Raw genomic sequence first — 23,751 nt, 5'->3', positions numbered from 1 at the left:
ACCTAAGGACATCACACATATCCATGCCCGAGGCAGGATTCGAACCTGCGACCGTAGCAGTCGCACGGTTCCGGACTGCGCGCCTAGAACCGCGAGACCACCGCGGCCGGCGAGGTTGGCAGACCAGACACATAAATTCGAAGTTAATATAGCATGGGCTTTTTCGAACCGCGATAGAGGCAATAAGAACGACACAGGAGATTAGCGGGATGTCACCGTCGTTGTACATAATCTAGAATTTACATGAGTAAAAATACAGATAAAACCTTAAGACATAATTCATGCTAGACACATTGCGCAAGTCCTAGGTGGAAAAACAACATTTCTTGTGTTGATAATAATACTACTCTCCATTTCACCGTTCATAACGTCCAACAGAATGAATTCCAGAATTTCATTGTTTATGGCATTCGACATCAATGCGAAATCTATTTAGCAGAAACAATTACTAAGTAAACTCTACCTCACCGTAGTATACTAGCGTTTCTGCACCGGCTCCAAACATCGGTGGGACGTGAATATATGATCTATTTTTCTTTCTTTCCCTGATTTTAAGTTGGGAATTTGTTTCAGCTTCCGTGTGAGAACTCCAAGCAAAATAATTATTCTAAGCACGTGCACCATACCACATTTTTGCCTCCTTGAGAGATGCTTGTCTCACGTGGTTCTCCGGGGACCTTCTACAAAGTGAGGAACAGAGGACTGTGAGTGACTTTGAATGATAAGCAGAGGCTGGTGAATACACTTATCGTCTATGAGCACGGATGAGATCTGACTCTGCTGTGAATGTAAGAAAAAGTGGTTTCTGTTCCGAGCCAGCTCAGAGTCGTGCGTTACAGTGAAATTTGCCACTTCATCGGGATAAAGCCGTCAACGAGCATACTTTTTGCAAAGGCTCCATTTCATAGGAATCGTTCCCTTGGAGAGAAACTTAAAATTATGTCATTCTATGTAAGAAAACATTCGTTTCAATCTCTTCCTAAGTGCTACAGAACTCTAGATGACAGCGACGCAGTACGTTAGGAAGCGATTGTTTTATTCGTGCCTACCTCATGTCGTATATCTGCAGAATTCGCAACTCCCGCTATTCATTTATGTACATAGTGACAGTCTCAACTGCTTCGAGCTCGAGATATGAGGTCGCAAGGCAACTTGTAACGCGAACAATTTGCGATGCGCATAAGAAATGCCCGGAAGTGACCTTGTAAATTCGGAGGACGGCATTTCCCTAGCAGCTGCGTAAACGACTTGTCACAGGCATAATGCAAACACCGTGACGCACGGCAGACGCTTGAGCTCAAGGTACAGGTAAGCTGAGGAAAATTGCTCCATAACATATTATTAACCTGAGTCACACGAAATTTTGGTCTCCCGACGTAAACTCCACATTACTTACTAAACCTGTACGCACGCTGTGACTCAACCACGGTGCATTCGGTCAGTGCCTCTGGTTTACCTTAACCCTTTCAGGCGCATTTTTTGTAGCAACTCATCGAAGATAATTTTTTGCTATCCTATTAGAATCGTGTTCAACTGAAGATGTTTATTTTTTGATAATTTTATTTTTGTAATTCAAGAAAAAACTGTGGTGGTACATATATCACCAAGGCACATTTGTCAGTTGTTAAAAACTGTGATGGCAAATGGATTTTCCACTTCCCTGTTGTGAGCTGTTAGGTGTTGCCATTACACGTAAAAAATAATGAACACTGTTTCCTGTTTTTATTTTATGTTTTCTTTTACTTTACTTAAAAAAATATTTGTTACCGATATTGAAGTTTACTTGCCACAATGTGAAAACAATCCTTGAAAGTTTGTTACACAATAAAGGTATGAGCTGATTCAGGTCACAATAATGTTTATTGCAGAAACGAAGCAATGTGTTCCGACCACAATAATGATCCCACGACAAACAGAAACTGCAGTTTTCGTACACCTGGTGCAGTGTACTACCACAAGATGTCGGGCATAGACAGAGGTAGTAAAACGTATTCCCTAAAGCTTTGGGATACCCTTAAGTTGATGTTAGGTATACTTGCCACCACAAATGAGAGATTAATTTTGTCGTAAGTATACTCCCCAAGCCCCTTCCTGGAACTACTTTGGTGGTAACCGTATTTCCCAATAAACATTGAAACGCTGTTGCTTGGTAGGATATATACTTCCCACAGTCCTGAAGGCTGTATTTCACAACAAGCAGAAACAACAGCTGGTGCAACGGACGGCCACTAGATGCCAGGAGCGTACGGAAATGGTGATACTTATTCCCTTAGAAGCTGTACAAAAATACATATTGTGGGAAGTATATCCTCCACGGCTTGACGAAATGGTTAAGTTTGATGAAATGCAAAGAATGGTCCCTTGCGGTGTTTATTTCATTTAACTCAAGGACTGCCAAAATTAGTGCACTGTTACTTCATAATAAGTACCTCGTTTGGAGATTATCGAGGGCTTAGGAGAGATACTGGACTATTAACTAAAACTGAGTATCAGATGGTGACTGATAGCGGTTATGTTCACAGTAGCCGCAGACATCAAGCTTCGTGCTCATAAACGAGCTGCTTGAGCTAAGCAGGGGGAAGTGAGCTTCTCTGTGGGACAGTGGGGCTATTATTAAAGGGGAAAATGAACGAGCAGCAGTTCAGAAAGTGGCGCGTGATTTTGGCATGGATACGACTCACTACTACTTGTGACAATGAACTAATTCGTAACGTCATCCACCTGCAAAACTAAAACATTATTAGTGGATCGTTCAACAAAATGAGCACAGTATTATGAGTTACAAGATACAACTTTTGATTTCATTTTTCCCTTGCTCATGATCAGCTCGAACAGCTCTGAAGCTGCAAATTTAAGATTTACGGATACATTCATATCTGCATTTAAATCTAAATGACTACTCTGAAATTCACACTTAAATGTCGGGCAGAAGGTTCTTCGATCCAACTACAGACTATTTCCGTACCGTTCCACTCTCTAACAGCCCGTGGGGAAAAGGAACACTTAAATATTTCTGTACGAGATCCGATTTCCCTGATGTTATTACGATGATAATTTCTCCCTATGTAAGCTGGCCACAGAAAAATATTTTCTCATCCAGAGGAGAAAAAGTTGGTGACTGAAATTTTGTGAAACGATCTCGCCGTAATGAAAAACGCAATTGTTTCAATGAGTGCCATCGCAACTCGCTAATCATATTCGTGACACTCTCTGCCCTATTTCCGATAGTACAAAACGAGCTGCCCTTCTTTCAATTTTTTCCACGTCCTTCGTCAATCTTACCTGACAAGGATCCCGTAGTGCACAGCAATACTCTAGCAGAGGACGAACAAGCGTCTCTTTCGTAGACGTGTTGCATCTTCCAAGCATTCTGCGAATAAAATGTAGTCTTTGGTTTGCCTTTCCCGCAACATTATATGTATGATCGTTTCAACTTAACTTCTTCGTAATTGAAAGACCTAGGTATTTAGTCGAATTGACAGCCTTTAAATGTGTGTGATTTATCATCTAATACTGTACTCTTGTGGATGACCTCACAATTTTCCTTATTGAGAGACAACTGTCACTTTTCGCACCATTTAGATGTCACGTGTAAGTCATTTTTCAACTGGCTTTCTGGTGATTTTTACTAGCCATCATACCTGAAAACTATGTGAGAGGGTTCCTAAATCTTTTAAATAGGTCAGGAACAGCAGAGGGCCTGTAACACTTCCTCGGGGAACGCCGGATATCATTTCTATTGTACTCGATAATTCTCCGTCGATTAATACGTACTGTGATCTTTCTGAGAGTGAAACTCGGATGTAGTCGCACAACCTAAGCGCTACTTGTAGCCACAAAATTTGATTTGATGTCTCTTGTGGGGAACGGTGTCATAAGACTGCTGGAAATCTAGAAATATGGAATCAATTTGCGATCGCCTGTTGGTGGCACAGCTGAAACAACTGAAACCGAGTAAAAATGAGAACTACATGCGAACAAGAATAAAATTTATAATATGTATCAAACTTGGAAATTAAAGGTAGATAAGGGAAAAGTATTTAAAACTCATATCGGGAATGTGGTCTGGCATAGGTTCTTCGCAAGTGAAGTGCTCTTAAGGCTTGGAATTTAGTGCCCTTATTTAGGTGAAGTTTGTTTGTTGTTTTGGTCCACACTATCACCTGTGAAAATTGCCTATCCTACAATCTTAGCAACAACAGTACCGGTTCATGTATTCCACTGTCAGACTATCTGAACGATTTTGGCATATAACTTTCGACTCGTTCGTTTCCGGACCAGAGTTTCTTACTTCAGGTTGATTCATTTGCCCTTCTTCAACACCCATGAAAACCTGTAACATCATCAAGGAATCTCATTTTATAACAGGGGGAAAGAGGGTGGGGAATATTTATAGGGACGATACGGGTCGTAAATGGGGAAATTCACTGACATGAGCGACTTTGATAAAGGGCAGATTTTTATCGCCTGTGGCCTGACAACAAGGATCTCGGAAGAGGCGATCCTGGACTGCTGTTTGCGTGCTACTGACGTGAGGAAGGCTGGAAAGCGACTCGAAAAGGATGAAACCACGAGTAGGCGAACGAGGTGCTGGATATCCACATCTCACCTCATAAGATGAACGTCGGAGGTTTGCCCGGCCTGTAAAGCAGGACAGGCGGAGATTTGTGGCAGATATCGACGACAGAGTACAATACTGGTGCAGACACAAGTATTTCGGAGCACTCCGTTCAGCGCACATTGTGAACATGGGGCTCCTCAACAGACGAATCCTTGTTGACCGTCAGTTAGGAGTGGAGCAGGAGCGGAATCATCGAGGTTGGACCTTGGATTAATGGAAACATGTCGTCATATGAATCGCGTTACTTGTTACACAGGTTCGATGGTCATATACAAATATGCTGTCATCTAAGCAAGCGATTCTCGAATCATGCTCAGAGTATGGGGGACATTCACCTGCGATTCCATGGACGTCTGGTAGTAACGTACGACATCGTGACGTATGTGGACTGCGTGAACATTACTGGACACCACTTGCGCATCTCCTCTTGCCTGATTTCCTCTCCGACAGCGATTGCACTTCGAACAGCAGGACCGTCAGTTTCACCATTCCAAAATCGTGCCGCAGTGGTTTGAGGAGCATGTTAGTGAGCACAATCTGATGCCACCAAATTTGTGTCATCTGTAACAGATGAAACACATCTGGGAAGGTAACGGACGGCTGCTCTGCGTCCACAAACCACCGACCCGTAATTTACGGGAACTGCGTGAGCTTTGCGTCGACATCTGGTACCTTGCACTTCTGGAAAACTGCCAAAGAGTGCTGGAATCCGTGTCACGCAGAATCGCTGGTCTACTGCGATCCAAAAGTGGACACACACACAGTATTAAGGCGATGGTTACGAATTTTTGGCTCATTAGTTTTCGATTCTCAATTATGTGAGGTATGCAGTTTTGATTCAAACCTGCAGTTATTTGGTGACTCCAACAGTTACGTGACTGCCACAGAATAATAGATAGCATTTCCATCTTGCCTTTATTTTTATCCATCGTCGGTGAAAAGTGCAAATGATTTCAAAGAAGATATATATTTTTTGGTCTAGTGAGTGTATATTCGATTACGAAAGATATATCGTGAAAGTAAACGAACTGCGTACGTTAATGCCTGTGGATCTCTGTGATGAGGCAGCAAATGTATTCAACCAGCAGAAGCTGTTTTTTTTTTTTTTAAATATATAACGCAACCCCTGGTCGTTCGACTAATATCTTTCAGGTTGAAAAGTCTCCAGCAACAACAGAAATATAAGAGGCGTTCAGTAAATGATGCAACACATTTTTATCTCCTCCAATTTCGGTTGAAAGAATGCGAAATTTGTTGTGGGACTTCGTGGAGTAGTCACGCTGCAGCCCCTATAATTTCAAGGCTTTCCAATAGGTGGCGGCGCTATAGTAGCCTTCAAAACGGTCCTGTGACGAAGATGTGTTCCAAACAGAGAGTTTCTTTTGGCGGAAAACCAGAGCATCGCAGATACTCATAGGTGCTTGCAGAATGTCTACGGAGACCTGGCAGTGAACAAAAGCACGGTGAGTCCTTGGGTAAGGCGTCTGTCATCGCCGCACCAAGGTCGCGCAAACCTGTCCGATCCCCGCTTGCTGGGCGGCTGCACACAGCTATGACTCTTGCAATGTTGGAACGTGCGGACACTCTCATTGGAGGTGATCGATGGATCACAGTGAAACATCCTGCTGCTCAACTGGAGTCTCTGTTCGTAGTGCTGACACCACCCAGCTAGAGTGTTCAAACGTATGTGCCCACTGATTTCCTCGGCGCATAACAGAAGACCACAAAGAGCAACGGAGGACCATCTGTGTGGAATTTCTTACGCGGTACGAGGCCGACCGTGACATGTTTTTGTCGGACATCGTCAAAGGCGATGGAACACGGGTTCATCACTTCGAACCGGAAACAAAACGGCAATTTACGGAGTGGCAGAACACCACCTCTCCTCCTAAGAAAAAGTTGAAAGCCGCACCCTCAGTAGGTAAAGCCATGGCGACGGTTTTCTGGGATTCTGAAAGGGCTATATTGTTTGATGTCCTCCCTCATGGTGCATCGATTAGCTCTGAAGGGAGTTGTGCTATTCTCAGGAAATAGAAGAAACGATTTCGGCGTGTTCATCGCCACAAACCTGCAAACTATCTTTTCCTTTCCCGTGACAACATAAGGCCTCATCCAAGTCTGCGCACCCGAGAAGAGGTCAGAAAACTTCACTGGACTCTTCTTCCTCACCCACCTTCTGCCCGGATCTTGCACCTTTCGACTTCCAATGAAGGATGCACTCCGCAGGTAGTAGAACGTGGATGATGGAGAGGTTATTGATGCAGCAAGACGTTGGTTCCGACGTCGACCAGTAGGGTGGTACTAAGCGGACATACGGGCCCTCACAGTACAGTGGCGCAAGGGCATCGCTTCGCACTGATCTGAGATTATGTCGAAAAATAGGGTTTTGTAGAAAAAAAGAGTGGGGAATAATATGCTGTGTTGGAATCCCGAATATAACCAAGCTGAGAAACGCTCTTGTTACAGAGCTCTGGAATGGATGCTGGGTGTCTGCCGGTACGGGATAAGTGCCCGGACGCCCCCTAAGCGGGAGAATGTCGCTGCAGGAAGCGGCGCCGTTTAAATATACGGAGCGGCGCGTGGGACACAGGCCAAGCTTAGAGTGCCAACGGGAGATGCTCCGCCAACCAACCACTGGCTGCCATCTCGCAGCCACCACGCAGCTGTGTGCAGTCCGGACATTCGCCGGTTGCAGTGCGACACACGAGCTACAGAAGAAAAATACAATAAAGATTCTTAAGGTTTTTTTACGTTATGTTAAATCTGTTTGCTAGAATATAGTCGGGGTTCTTAAATAAAGCTGAAATCTCGCATGTTTTTTTGTGTCCTTACAGAGAATACATTGAAACGGGTGTCGCTGCTTTAGGAGGCAGGATCCTGATTGTTATTCGCAACAACAACTTTAATGTTGTCAAGATGTCGAGCCTAAGTTGCTACTGATTCTCTACCGATTGTGTGGAGTTTACATTAGTGTGCAACTTTTTTTTTTTTTTTTTTTTTTTTTTTTTTTTTTTTTTTTTTTTTTTTTTTTTGGTCATCAGTCTACTGACTGGTTTGATGCGGCCCTCCACGAATTCCTTTCCTGTGCTAACCTCTTCATCTCAGAGTAGCACTTGCAACCTACGTCCTCAATTATTTGCTTGATGTATTCCAATCTCTGTCGTCCTCTACAGTTTTGCCCTCTACAGCTCCCTCTAGTACCATGGAAGTCATTCCCTCATGTCTTAGCAGGTGTCCTATCATCCTGTCCCTTATCAGTGTTTTCCACATATTCCTTTCCTCTCAGATTCTGCGTAGAACCTCCTCATTCCTTACCTTATCAGTCCACCTAATTTTCAACATTCGTCTATAGCACCACATCTCAAATGCTTTGATTCTCTTCTGTTTCAGTTTTCCCACAGTCCATGTTTCACTACCATACAATGCTGTACTCCAGACGTACATCCTCAGAAATTTCTTCCTCAAATTAAGGCCGGTATTTGATATTAGTAGACTTCTCTTGGCCAGAAATGACTTTTTTCCATAGCGAGTCTGCTTTTGATGTCCTCCTTGCTCCGTCCGTCATTGGTTATTTTACTGCCTAGGTAGCAGAATTCCTTAACTTCATTGACTTCGTGACCATCAATTCTGATGTTAAGTTTCTCGCTGTTCTCATTTCTACTATTTCTCATTACCTTCGTCTTTCTCCGATTTACTCTCAAACCATACTGTGTACTCATTAGACTGTTCATTCCGTTCAGCAGATCATTTAATTCTTCTTCACTTTCACTCAGGATAGCAATGTCATCAGCGAATCGTATCATTGATATCCTTTCACCGTGTATTTTAATTCCACTCCTGAACCTTTCTTTTATATCCATTATTGCTTCCTCGATGTACAGATTGAAGAGTATGGGCCAAAGGCTACAGCCTTGTCTTACTCCCTTCCTAATACGAGCACTTCGTTCTTGATCGTCCACTCTTATTATTCCCTCTTGGTTGTTGTACATATTGTATATGACCCGTCTCTCCCTATAGCTTACCCATGCTTTTTTCAGAATCTTGAACAGCTTGCACCATTTTATATTGTCGAACGCTTTTTCCAGGTCGACAAAATCTATGAACGTGTCTTGATTTTTCTTTAGCCTTGCTTCCATTATTAGCCGTAACGTCAGAATTGCCTCTCTCGTGCCTTTACTTTTCCTAAAGCTGAACTGATCGTCACCTAGCGCATTCTCAATTTTCTTTTCCATTCTTCTGTATATTATTCTTGTAAGCAGCTTCGATGCATGAGCTGTTAAGCTGATTGTGCGATAATTCCCGCACTTGTCAGCTCTTGCAGTCTTCGGAATTGTGTGGATGATGTTTTTCCGAAAGTCAGATGGTATGTCGCCAGACTCATATATTCTACACACCAACGTGAATAGTCGTTTTGTTGCCACTTCCCCTAATGATTTTAGAAATTCTGATGGAATGTTATCTATTCCTTCTGCCTTATTTGACCGTAAGTCCTCCAAAGCTCTTTTAAATTCCGATTCTAATACTGGATCCCCTATCTCTTCTAAATCGACTCCTGTTTCTTCTTCTATCACATCAGACAAATCTTCACCCTCATAGTGGCTTTCAATGTATTCTTTCCACCTATCTGCTCTCTCCTCTGCATTTAACAGTGGAATTCCCGTTGCACTCTCAATGTTACCACCGTTACTTTTTATGTCACCAAAGGTTGTTTTGACTTTCCTGTACGCTGAGTCTGTCCTTCCGACAATCATATTTTTTTCGACGTCTTCACATTTTTCCTGCAGCCATTTCGTCTTAGCTTCCCTGCACTTCCTATTTATTTCATTCCTCAGCGACTTGTATTTCTGTATTCCTGATTTTCCCGGAACATGTTTGTACTTCCTCCTTTCATCAGTCAACTGAAGTATTTCTTCTGTTACCCATGGTTTCTTCGCAGCTACCTTCTTTGTACCTATGTTTTCCTTCCCAACTTCTGTGAGGCCCTTTTTAGAGACGTCCATTCCTCTTCAACTGTGTTGCCTACTGCGCTATTCCTTATTGCTGTATCTATAGCGTTAGAGAACTTCAAACGTATCTCGTCATTCCTTAGAACTTCCGTATCTCACTTCTTAGCGTATTGATTCTTCCTGACTAATATCTTGAACTTCAGCCTACTCTTCATCATTACTATATTGTGATCTGAGTCTATATCTGCCCCTGGGTATGCCTTACAATCCAGTATCTGATTTAGGAATCTCTGTCTGACCATGATGTAATCTAATTGAAATCTTCCCGTATCTCCCGGCCTTTTCCAAGTATACCTCCTCCTCTTGTGATTCTTGAACAGGGTATTCGCTATTACCAGCTGAAACTTGTTACAGAACTCAATTAGTCTTTCTCCTCTTTCATTCCTTGCCCCAAGCCCATATTCTCCTGTAACCTTTTCTTCTACTCCTTCCCCTACAACTGCATTCCAGTCGCCCATGACTATTAGATTTTCGTCCCCCTTTACATACTGCATTACCCTTTCAATATCCTCATACACTTTTTCTATCTGTTCATCTTCAGCTTGCGACATCGGCATGTATACCTGAACTATCGTTGTCGGTGTTGGTCTGCTGTCGATTCTGATTAGAACAACCCGGTCACTGAACTGTTCACAGTAACAGACTCTCTGCCCTACCTTCCTATTCATAACGAATCCTACACCTGTTATACCATTTTCTGCTGCTGTTGATATTACCCGATACTCATCTGACCAGAAATCCTTGTCTTCCTTCCACTTCTCTTCACTGACCCCTACTATATCTAGATAGAGCAGTTGCATTTCCCTTTTCAGATTTTCTAGTTTCCCTACCACGTTCAAGCTTGTGACATTCCACGCCCCGACTCGTAGAACATTATCCTTTCGTTGATTATTCAATCTTTTTCTCATGGTAACCTCCCCCTTGGCAGTCCCCTCCCGGAGATCCGAATGGGGGACTATTCCGGAATCTTTTTCCAATGGAGAGAACATCATGACACTTCTTCAACTACAGGCCACATGTCCTGTGGATACACGTTACGTGTCTTTAACGCAGTGGTTTCCATTGCCTTCTGCATCCACATGTCGTTGATCATTGCCGATTGTTCCGCCTTTAGGGGCAATTTCCCACCCCTAGGACTAGAGAGTGCCCTGAACCTCTATCCGCTCCTCCGCCCTCTTTGACAAGGCCGTTGGCAGAATGAGGCTGACTTCTTATGCCGGAAGTCTTCGGTCGCCAATGCTGATTATTTATCAAAATTTAGGCAGTGGCGGAGATCGAACCCGGGAGCGAAGACGTTTTGATTATGAATCAAAGACGCAACCCCTAGACCACGGGTACAGTGGGTGTGCAACTATGGTTAGTATTATAAGATAGTTCGCTATCGATGTAGTTGTGTGCAACAAAGAATCATCGTTGAACGTTCGTGTGACACTGCAGCTTGACCTGTGGTCTAGGGATAGCGTCTTTGGCTACTAATCAAAACGTCCTGGTTCACCTGTTCGAAGTTATGCCCTCCTTGACCCTTATTCATAAAAATCAACAGCAATGGCGGCCGAAGACTTCCGTCATAAGAAGTTGCCAAAATGATTTAAATGGCTCTAAGCACTATGGGACTTAACATCTGAGGTCATCAGTCCCCTAGAACTTAGAACTACTTAAACCTAACTAACCTAAGTACTTCACACACTTCCATGCCCGAGGCAGGATTCGAACCTGCGATGTAGCAGTCGCATGGTTCCGGACTGAAGCGCCTAGAACCACTCGGCCACAGCGGCCGGCAAGAAGTTGCCCTCGTTGTTCAAGCAACCTTGTCAAAGACGGCGGAGGAGCGGACAAAGGTTCAGGGCACTCTCTTGCCCTTGGAGTGAAACTGCCCCTAAAAGGCGGAAGAATAAGGAATGATCAACGGCATGAGGATTCAAAATCCAATGGAAACCACTGTGTTGAAGATACATCAGGTGTATCCACAGGACTGTAACTGAAAATGTATCACGATCTTCGCGAGATGACTGCCAAGGGAGAGGTGACCATGAGAAAAAGATGGAATAACCAATGGAAGAATAATATTCAACGAGTCGGACGGTGGTTCAAATGGCTCTGAGCGCTATGGGACTTAACATCTGAGGTCATCAGTCCCCTAGAACTTAGAACTACTTAAACCTAACTAACCTAAGGACATCAAACACATTCATGCCCGAGGAAGGATTCGAACCTGCAACCGCAGCAGTCGCGTGGTTCCAGACTGAAGCGCCTGGAACCGCTCGGCCACAGCGGCCGGCTTCGGAGGGTGGAATGTGAAAAGTTTGAAAATGGTAGGGAAGCTAGAAAATCTAAAATGGAAATACAAAGGCTCGGGTCTAGATACAGTGGAGTGAAATGGTAAGAAGACACGTATTTCTGGTCAGATGAGTATAGGGTAATACCAACAGGAGCAGAAAATGCCTTAACGGTAGTAATGTAGGGCAGAGAGTGTGCTACTGTGAACAGTTCAGTGATATGATTATTCTCATGAGATCCAACAGCAAACCAAGAACGCTGACAACGATAGTTCAGATACACATGTCGATGTCACCAGTAGACGAAAGAGAGGTAGAGAAAGTATCTGAGGATACGGAACGGGTAATTCAGTATATGAAGGGAGATGAAAATCTACTAATCTTGGGGAATTGGAATGCGGCTTTAGGGGACGAAGCAGAAGAAAGAATAATTGGAGAATATGGGCTTGATAGTGGGAATGAGAGAGGAGAAAAAATAATTGATTTGTACAATACATTTTAGTTAGTGAATAGTACATGAACGATTCAAAAATAACAAGAGGAGGGGGTATACTTAAAAAACGCCTCGAGATACTGGAAGATTCCAGTTCGATTACATGTTGGTCACACAGAGGATCCGACACCAGAATCTGGGCTATAAGCCGTACCCAAGAGCAGATATAGACTCAAATCACAATTTAGTACTGATGAAGAGTACACTGAAGTTTAAGAGAATCTTACAGAAGAACCAGTGTGGGAAGAAGTGGGGTACTTAAGTAATGAGGAATGATGAGACGCCTTTGGAGTTAGCTGAAGATGTGAATACTGCGATAATGAATACTACAGTAGGCACTTCAGAGGGAGAGGTGCGACCATCTCTAAAAAGAACAGTCACAGATGTAGGGAACATAAACATGCGTACATTTCAGTATGAAATGAATAGTTCAATTGAGCGACGGGAGAAGGAAGTACAAAAATGTTAGGAGAAAAACAGGAATACAAAGATATAAATCACTCAGAAGTAAAATAAATAGAAGGTGCAGGGAATCAAGGCGAAATGGCTGCAGGAAAAATGCGAAGAAATCGAAAAAGAAATGATCGTCGGAAGACTTTTCTGTTGACGCGACAGAAGAAAAAAATGGAGTCGATATGGAAAGATAGGCAATCCATTATTAGAGACATAATTTAGAAGAGATTTGGGAGACTTAAGATTAAATTACAAGGCAGATGGGGTGGATAACATTCTATTGGAATTTCTGAAATTGTTGGGTGAAATGGCAACCAAACAACCATTCGAGTAGGTGTGTCGATTCTATGAGACTGGCGACGTAACATCACTATCGGAAAAATATCACATATTCTATACCGAACATAGCAAGGACAGATATATATGGAAACTATCGCACGATCATATTGCCAGCTCATGCATCCAAGCTGTTGACAAAAGTAATATAAAAAAGATGGGATAATAATGTAAAATCTGCACCAGGGAAGGTAAGTAAAATACAGGAAAGGTCCCAGGAAAATCTAATGCATCTGGAAGGCAAATCGCTTACAAGACTCTAGTCCAACCAATTCTCTTGCGCCATGTCTTGAGGAATATGTACGTAGGCTAGATGTGGAACTAAATAAATGCACTTTTTGTGGTGTGTAGAGGGCTTTATTTTCATCTACTATATGCTTTGTTAGTTTAAATGTCTGGTGATGTAGTGTCTTTACAACTCGACATACACCAATCACTTTTCACCCTCGAAGAATTACATTTGATTCCCATTTAATCGGAGATAATTTCGTGCCGCAGTGTCAAAACGCGGACGAATTACCGGTGAAGCAATGTAGCCCCGCCAAGCGCCCTCGCTTTCACATCAGGGAGGAAGGAGGGGAGTGCAGAGTTCATTGACTGGTCGAGTAGTCGGTCACCAGAGATACATCATTAGGAGAGAGGAGGGGTTGAGAAGAAGCGGCTGTGACCTGTAGCATGCTACGCAGCTGCTTATACATTCGTTTAGTGCAGCCACAACTGAAAACCTAAACCAAGGCGGCCGATGAGATATTAGAATCTTGGTCCTCACGAATACTAATCCAGTCTCCCTTTCGAGTGATGAAGTCTGTCAGTACAGCTGCATACGAAATAAAAATTTTTATTCATCGCATGTGGATACTATTACTTATCTCTCTTCCACTGACGAAATTTCAATAATGTAACTTATAACTATCCTCATCATTTGGATTTGTAGCTCCTTGTGTTGACCGTGTTTGCAGTAAAAATTGTATGAAGTGAGCTCCGCCAGTTACGCAAAACACCGTTTTTTCTCAGTACCTGAACATGTTTCAGCATCACAGTGCTACCATCAGTGGGTTTCGGTTTTATTTATTCTGTAGTGTGAACATCTTTATTAAATGATTACAAAATTATGTGGATGTTTAATTCCAACAATAGTTCGTTTCTTTTTTTTAATACCTTTACATTTGGTGTCCGTGAGTTTTCTGGATCACTTGTGTATTATTTTAAAAAATGGCTCTGAGTACCATGGGACTTAACATCTGAGGTCAGCAGTCCCCTAGAACGTAGAACTACTTAAACCTAACTAACCTAAGGACATCACACACAACCATACCCGAGGCAGGATTCGAACTTGCGACCGTAGCGGTAGCGCGGTTCCAGACTGAATCGCCTAGAACCGATCGGCCACAACGGCCGGCGTGTATTATTTACTGCAGGTAGCTTGTCATGTGCAACCAAACGATGTTGATAAGAAATTTTGCTGGGAGTTAACCTATCATCTAGATTTTAATTTAGTCTGTCGCGATATTTCGTGCCTGTATTCGTCTTTACTTACGTTTCCGTGTGGTAAGCTCTTTTATTCTCCGCATCATGGTGAGGTGTCGTGATGCACACGTAAATATTACATGTATTTTCCAAACTGTGATTGTGGTTGTTGTGTGTCCCAGCCCAGTCAGTGTTCATTTGTTCACCAGAGAGTTTGGGGCCAACTTTGAATTTCGCTTACATTTTATCTGTGTGTGTGTTTTCTGCACGCTTCTTAGCTGTTTGTGTTGTCTTTTACATGGTGTTTCTTTTATGTGGATGTCGTGAGTCTTTGCAGATTGTGGTGCATCATTTTGTGTGTGTGTGTGTGTGTGTGTGTGTGTGTGTGTGTGTCGGTGGACATTATCTGTTTGTGTTGTCTTTTTCGTAAAGGTCCTTTGATGTGTTAAATAATGTGCCCTTGCAGGGTGTAGTTTATTCATTTGAGACAGGAAAACAGGTTTTAAATGAATACACTACACTCTGCAAGGGCACACTGTTTGACACATTAAAGGAAATCTACAAAAAAGACAACACAAACAGATAAAGTCCACCCACCCACACAGACACACACACACACACACACACACAAAGATAAAATGTAAACAAAATTCAAATTCGGCGCCGAACTCTCTGGTGAACAAATGAACACTTACGGGCTGGGACACACGACAACCACAGTCACACTGTGTTTTGGTGAAGTGAAAAGTGCTTTTACGACCTTATTTGTGGAAAATACGTGTAATATTTACGTGTGCATCACCACACCTCACCATGATGCGGAGAATAAAAGGGCTTGCCACACGAAAACGTAAGTAAAAACGAATATAGGGGCGAAATATCGCTACAAAGTAAGTTACTTTCTAGATGATAGGTTAACTCACAGCAACATTTCTCATCAACATCGCTTGGTTGCAGATGACAAGCTACCTGTAGTAAATAATACACAAGTGATTCAGAAAAATCACGCACCCCAAGTGTAAAGGTATTAACAAAAAGAAACGGACTATTGTTTGAATTATATATCCACATAATTTTGTAATCGTTTAATAAAGATGTTCACATTATAGAATGATGTGATGATAGCACAATGGTGGTGAAACATGTTTGGGTACTGAGAAAAAACGGTGTTTTGAATTACTGACGGACCTCACATCCTACAACTATAATTATCCTGTAAGAGGGCAGTAAATAGCTGCTAGTTTCCAGTTAAGACTTTACGTCCTCATTTTGTCTTCTATAGTAACAGTGATAAATGAACTTCAACTAACGGTAATAACAGAGCTCTTGAAGAATTTAGAAGTACTGACAAGATATGGAACGTATTTCTACGTATATTGAAACCATTTTAGCAGTGTTGTGTCTTATAATCCACTACATTTCGCGTAGCAGACATCTTATGCCATCTCAACATTGAATTACAGATATTCTTATTTTCATTTGTTTCTATTGCTTCTGTGTAGGTAATACCCCATGAGATAAAGTAGTAAACAGTCATTGTAACCTTCAGCTCCTGCTTTCGAAGAAACGTTTTAGTAATCCACGCAACTAATAAGAGAGAGGACTCTCCCATTACCCTTTCAAGTAGTCTTAACACAACATTGGATAATACTCGGCTCCGTGAACAGAAACGCTTATAATTTATGTAATTTCCTGAGCAGGAATGTGCTTCTAACAGTTTGGTATTCTTAACTGCTTGAACTCCGAGTGCATTTCTGTTGATTATATCGTATTCTGGTTGCCTCGAAAGAAAACGGTTTTAAATATCTATGTAGGGTACAACCATGTTTCTACGATCTTTAACAACTTACAGCTTTTATATTTCAAGGTTTAATTATAACTGTTGCGCTGCATCAGCTCGGAAAGTCTGCTAATGATAAGACACCTCTTGATACCATATTGTCCAACAGTTACGTCCAGGACACTGCAAACGACCCGTGCTCAGTTCCGTTACGACGGCTCTCATACCAGACTAAAGTGTGTGTCACACTAAAGTATGCAATGGCTAGGGCGCGAGCTGTCTGTGATATTGTATGGTTGGGTTGGTCATCTGTTTTTTTTTTTTTTTTTTTTTCGTAAATGTTTCTACCTGTGTTACTGGAATCACTGAGACTTTTGGTCGTATGAATGTTTCTTGCGGTTATACGTGAATCCACAATATCATAGAATTACGTAGCATCTCGCTCGTGATACGTGTCATTAAGGGATAGCTGACAGCTGTGGCAACAAATGTGTCAAAAACAGTTTATCTGTCTGGCTCACCTAATCCACTTCTCTCGCGAAGCACACCATATATCTGTCTTAGGCTCCTTCTTCGTGTAGAATTCTTTACTTCATCACACACACACACGTACAAACTGAAAATTCACTATCTGATTAGTGCACAGCGAAACTGTCGCTAAGGAGGAAAAGTTCAATAGAAGACTATAAAACAAAAATAAGTTCAGTATCGAAAGTAGTATATATATCTAAAAACAGACTGTTGTTCGAACTGTAGATAGATTATACATGTTACACGTTGGAAAGAGACCCACGAAAATGTTGGCAACAAATGCAACATTTAAGCATTGTCAGATTATTACTTTATATGTAACTCAGAATTTCCCGTAATTTTTTTTTTTTTCGCTGAGCGCGTTGGCACAGCAGCCAAAACACTGGAAGCTTGTTTATGAGAATTAGGGGCTTTAATCCCTGCCATTCTGATGTAGATTATCCATTGTAGGTGAAACAGTGCGTTAAAAAATGACTGCGGCCAATTTTCTACCCTGTTTTCGTTCAAATGAAATAATGCCCTTTCCGTTTCTCACTCCCTCTCCCCCTCCCTCTCCATCTCCCTGTCCCTCCCCGCCCCCCTCTCTCTCTCTCTCTCTCTCTCTCTCTCTCTCTCTCTCTCTCTCACACACACACACACACACACACGGTTAAGCAAGAAAATATGTATTAATAGGTTGGCAACACAGAGAACTTGCACAGAAAACTAATGAATGAACATAAACACTGTACTGAATGCAGAACACGTGAAACTACGGTACTGTTTCTTCTGCGAAGTTTGAATAAAGTGAGATGAAGTGGAAATAGCACTAACGTGGCGTAAGAAAAAGTGAATTAAAAAAAGGCGAGAAAATGGCAAGAGTGATGTGTAACCAAGATTGCTTTATAAATAAGAATCGAAACTTGTCCGGTGGAGAATACTCTTTATTTGCACTAAGCTTAAGATGGAAAACCATTAACAATTGAAAAAATGCTCCCTTTGTAATGTGTTACATTCTCGAAGTCACGTTAACTTTTAACCGTCCTTACATGATACATTACAACGTAGCTTCACTGTCACGCGATAAAACTTGTAGTTCCAAGTTAAGCAGTACTAGTCGAAGACCTTGAAAATGTTACACAGAATAAATAATGATATGCCTCTTCTTGGAACTAGAACTGTATGGAATAAAGCTTCACGTTAATAATAATTTCGTCTATAGCGGACAACTATACAAGCTTTGCAACCGATTTGTAAGCCAATAACGTAATATTCTTTGTCATTTAGGCCCACCATTTTATTAATCTGTAACGAATTTTTTTTATTCATCTGCAACGAATTTTTTTTTCCCGAGGTTTGCGAGCGACGAGCACAACAGTACAATAATATTCAACGTTAACTACTATTTTATTTCATCCAGCGCGCGTTTCGACTACCACTCAACCGTCATTAGAAAGATTATTTAATCTTTTACATTTTTTATTAACTTTAGTGGTTCACATATACACACCTCGCACGCTATAATGGCTCTACTTTCATTTACACATGCAAAAGACCTCATAACCCTAATGTTGCACTTATGGCTGTGGAAGAACGGCATGTGATCACGCTACTACAGTAATTCAGTGCCTGAACCACAATGAAATTTCCCTGACGATGACTGTCATGGCAACCGTAACGTATAGCGGCCCGTGTAAAAGGGTAACTTGCACAATATAGTGTTTTATATGTGAAGCTCTAGTCGTAACAGAAGCTTGGAAACGCTGGCCTGCGCCTTGTACAGTTTGGGATAACAGCTCGCAAGCGAGCGCTGAGCACGACGTCATTATCAGACTGAGTATCTCTCAGCGGCCGGCCGAGTCAGCTCAGAGTGCTGTGACCGGCTTTCTTTCCCGTTACGAATAAATAAAGTTACGAAACGCTGCTGATGGCGCCGGCTTGCGACAGGTGGCTCGAGGCGAACCACGCAGGTGTGGGGACCATCTCTGCCGTTCACTCACTCTCGTCCTTCACTGGCGGACGATTCTGTAAGAGGGCGTGGATGCTGCATGGACGAGTTGTCGAAACTCATCCACAGCGCTTACGCGGAAAACCACAACACAGTCACTTCTGGCTACAGGCGATAGCGGTTTTGTTTTCGTTGTAGTTAGCCGTTTAGGATATCTTATGGATTAGTCACGATAAACGTAATGATGTTCAGCGTGTGGCTTGGGCCGCAGCTACACCGGAGTTAATTTAACGTTATTCGTGAGCGGCTACTGATATTAACAGACAGTGGCTATGTACTTATTTCTGTTCGAGAACACGCCTTTAGTACAGGAGATGTTATCGGAGAGAAACAACTTTAAACTGCTTTTAAACACTGACGAAATCATCTCGGGTTATCAGCTGAGTAACGGCTTCGTCCTGATGGAACGTTTCAACGAGATTCCTTCTCGTCATCTTCGGGTAAAGTCAAGCGATCAGAAAATGACGAGTAGGTAACTTGCAAATACGTAACATCAGAATGATAAGGTTATTTAGATGGTAAGGTTTGGCTTCTCCCATTTTCAGAGAAAACCTGAATTCCCATTGGCATTTGAAAGTTAACTGCCAGGGTAAGACACCTAAGTTACTTCACAGTATTGCTGATGCTTCCATCTCTCTAGAGCGTTGCAGAGCTAATATTTAAACAATTCAACGGCAAAGAAATCATTGAATGTCACGCTGTCTATTGCTGTCTTAAAGTTTATGCCACTTCCTTAACCATTTTCAACAGCATTTTTCGCCTGTCATCTACATGTTGGGAGCAAGCAAAAGCTTTGACGAAGGTGATTGTTATCGCGACTGTTGCACGTTGTCACCAGAATAATTGCAACCTGCGCATTTATATACGAGGATCTGTGATATGATCAATCTGTTCTAATATACGATCAAATAGTGAAAAGTCTCAACTTCCTGCGAAGTCTGGCAAATAGATAGACGTCAAGAAAGGTAACATTACGCGATCAATGTAACGATCAACGAGAATATATGACGAACATGAGCTGATGGGTTACTTTCTGGGGTGGCATCTATAACAAGCTAATAGAAAACGTAAAGAATATACAAAAGAGTACAGTACTATTGGTTACCAGTTTTTATGCTTTGCGAGAGCGCGTAGCAGGCTTTCGTGGCCGTGGAAGTTGCCGCTGACCAGAAAATCTTTCGAGTCGTTAAGCCGCGTCACATTCTTCTGTGCCTGACGTTTCGATCCCTGCGCTGTGATCTTCTTCTGGATCCTACTGGTATCCTTGCACAGCTAGTTCAGGGACCCGAGCAGAGACTTCAAAACGTCAAGCATTGGCGAATTTTGAAGAAGAATGTGACGCGGCCTAATGACTTAGATTTTATCATCGGAAATGATCTAACCAGTGATAACCCTACAGCTGTTTAAAGCAGAGATCTGTGTCACCAGGCACAATTTAGTCGATTATAGGGCTTATTTTTGTGTGAGTAGTTCAGATGAAATTATTCACTTGTAAAGGAGGTTTCCCACATACTGTACTATATGGAAGAAAATCAGTACATTATAGCTAAAAATTACTATTACATCTGTGCCAAGGACAGGTACTCATATTATCTCCATAGCAAGAATTGCAAGTGGTCCAAATCCTACAACAACAGTCATATTTACCTACGATCAGAAAACTGTTCTGAGGACTATTAGTTCTCGTATTCTATAGCATTAAAGGAGAAAAGTATGAAATTTGTATAAGATGTGTAAACGTTGCCTGGAGCTAGTTAGGCTAAAATAAATCGTCTGTTCAACGACATTACGTATTTTCCCCGCAGATGCGTGTCAGCTGCTAATAACTGGCGAACATTTACGTAGAAATTCCAAAAACCAGTTTCAAAGTATATACCGGCACTGAAAAATTGTTGTTCAGAAACAGACAATATCTCCCCTAGAGAACGTGAAGAATTAGAAAAACTAGTACTTTTACCCGCACATACATGCAGGTTTTCTTGTCCCGGTCTTTTCGCAGATCGAAGGTGAAAACGCGATAATATATGCTACAATAAACACGTATCTGTAGATCTATTTCCGTCGATCTCAACGCTGGAGTCATTGACATCTGCTGAGGCGAACGAAAACGACGATGAGAGAAGTGCAGTATTACGCGGTAGGCAGCAACGAGAGCACAACCACACTCGCAGAACAGAGAGCTAGCTAGTGCGGACGAGCTGCCTTGGAATCGAGACTCACCCCAACTCTTGGCGGTCCTGCCGAGGAACTGCTTGGTGGACGGGTTCCAGATCTCGAGCTTGAAAGACTCCCACTTGCCGAGCGCGCTGGGCCGCATGTACGGGAAGGGGTCCTCGTCATTGTCGGCGACGGTGGTGGTGACTGTGGTGGTGGGCGCCATGGTACTCGCACGGCCGCGTCTCGGCGTGGACTGAGCGCTGCGGGCGCGCCGACGGCCGCGCTCGGCTGGTTATTTCTGCCCGCGCCGCCTGGGGGGCGCTGCCAACCACAGCCACGAGCGGCCGGGCCCGCTGGCTTATCGTACGCGCCGCCTTATCGCACACGTGATACCCTACCGCTTCCCGGAGACGCCGCACGCTCTTTGCGCCTTTTAGGTGAGCGACGGGCTATCCGCCAGAGGCTAAGAGCCGTTTCCTCAGTGCTCCGATACCAAATCGTGCATTCCTTTCAGCGTCCGCAAGGGGGGCAACAGGCCTCCTCCTGGAATACGGAATTCACAATATACATAAATGACCTTGTGGATAACATCGGAGGTTCACTGAGGCTTTTTGCGGGTGATGCTGTGGTATATTCGAGAGGTTGTAACAATGGGAAATTGTACTGAAATGCAGGAGGATCTGCAACGAACTGAGGCATGGTGCAGGGAATGGCAATTGAATCTCAATGTAGACAAGTGAAATATGCTGCGAATACATAGAAAGAAAGATCCCTTATCATTTAGGCTACAATATTGCAGGTCAGCAACTGGAAGCAGTTATTTCCATAAATTATCTGGGAGTACGCATTAGGAGTGATTTAAAATGGAAAGATCATATAAAGTTGATCGTCGGTAAAGCAGATGCCAAACTGAGATTCATTGGAAGAATCCTAAGGAAATGCTGTCTGAAAACAAAGTAGGTTACTGTGCACTTGTTCACCTACTGCTTGAATACTGCTCACCAGTGTGGGATCCGTACCAGATAGGGTTGATAGAAGAGATAGAGAAGATGCAACGGACAGCAGCGCGGTTGGTTACAGGATCGTTTAGTAATCGCGAAAGCGTTACGGAGATGACAGATAAACTCCAGCGGAAGACTCTGCAGGAGAGACGCTCAGTAGGTCGGTACGGGCTTTTTTTGAAGTTTCGAGAAGTCAAGCAGTATATTGCTCCCTGCTACGTATATCTCGCGAAGAGACCGTGGGGATAAAATCAGAGATTAGAGACCACACAGAGTCATCCCGGCAATCTTTCTTTCCGCGAACAATACGAGACTGGAATAGAAGGAAGTACCGATAGAGGTACTCAAAGTACCCTCCGTCACACACCGTCAGATGGCTTGCGGAGTATGGATGTAGATATAGATGTAGATGTAGAATTACAGAATCCTCAACCTTTTTTAGGAATGTTTTTTTGTGACGCGGTTAAAACATACATTTAACAATACCTAATGCATAGGGAAACGCTGGGTTTATTTGGTTTTGATTTTGTTCAACGTAAATTGCAGCGTTTCCTTAACGCGGTGGGATTTTCGGCGCTGCTTTTGGGTCATGGTAGCTGCAGACCACTAGGCAACATTATTGAAATGTAGTCCCCGAGCTTTACAACGCGGTTATACATGCAGCGATCGTGTTATCAATTCTGCAATCCATTCGCAATGAATGCGCAACAACGTAGGCCTATCAAACTGAGAAGACGTTGCTGACATGATTTAGTCTTAGGTTGTCAAGAGTCTTTTTTACCGACTTATCACTTTCATCTTGTCGAATACTTGCCCTCGGTTTCATTGTACTCAAATAACCCAAAAAATGTAGCTTTTCACTACAAATTTTGTTGTACTTATATCTAAACAACAAGGATTACTAATTAGGACTCACGAAAATAACAAAATAAATCCACCAACATTATCAGACGTAAAGTTTTGAAAGAAAAAATTAAAATAAATGTTTTTCTGTAAGTTTATTTCTTGTTTCTCCGCGTAGAGAAGTATCAAATGGGCGAATTCTATGCTGCTTATCATTGCTAGTATCCAATAGAATTCCTTCAGTGGATCTGATTCTTTTCTATCTCAAATATTTAAGTTTCATTAACAACCTAACATTACTGACGTATGGATAAAAAACACCTGAAATATAGATCAAATGAAGTTCTTAGCGTACGAAACATTCTCAAACTCCCCGAATTATATAAAAGTTGCAATTTCAGTATCTGGGACCCTACTTGGGTGAAGTTTTCTCGACGACCATGTGCATTCTCGAAGCTTTGCATGGCCACTGTAGTAGAGGAAAACACATCGAGGATCTAGAGTCATCGACTGATGGAGAAATGAATTTAAGCGTACATCAGAGAAGTGTGTTAGGACTCTTTTCTGTCCATCTTGTACATTAATAAGCAAACATACAGTATTAACAGTAAACTTAGACTTATTGCAGATGAGGAGTGCCACAGGGAAGCGTGTTAGCACCATTACTAATTCGTCCATTAATGAACTGACAAACGAAATTCATTGATAGATGATCTGTTGTCTATAATGAAGTACTATCTGAAGCAAAGCTGCTGAAAAATCCAGTCAGTTTCTGACAAGATTTCAAAGTCTTGCAAAGA

General features: G+C 42.5%; 1 protein-coding gene across 1 annotated transcript in view; it reads right to left on the bottom strand.

Annotated features, from left to right (window-relative positions):
- Positions 1-21,576, bottom strand: part of LOC126322591 (sodium/potassium-transporting ATPase subunit beta-2-like) — a 165,375-nt gene extending 143,799 nt beyond the window's left edge. Inside the window, exon 1 of the mRNA XM_049994460.1 lies at positions 21,171-21,576. Coding sequence (XP_049850417.1) covers positions 21,171-21,330 — 160 coding nt within the window. The 5' untranslated portion in view covers positions 21,331-21,576. The remainder of the gene's footprint in view (positions 1-21,170) is intronic.
- Positions 21,577-23,751: the final 2,175 nt, after the last annotated feature.

The sequence above is a fragment of the Schistocerca gregaria genome, chromosome 2 (assembly GCF_023897955.1).
Source record: "Schistocerca gregaria isolate iqSchGreg1 chromosome 2, iqSchGreg1.2, whole genome shotgun sequence".
Lineage (NCBI taxonomy): Eukaryota > Metazoa > Arthropoda > Insecta > Orthoptera > Acrididae > Schistocerca > Schistocerca gregaria.
Note: the sequence above shows the minus strand (reverse complement) of the source record. Positions and strands in the feature narration are given on the sequence as shown.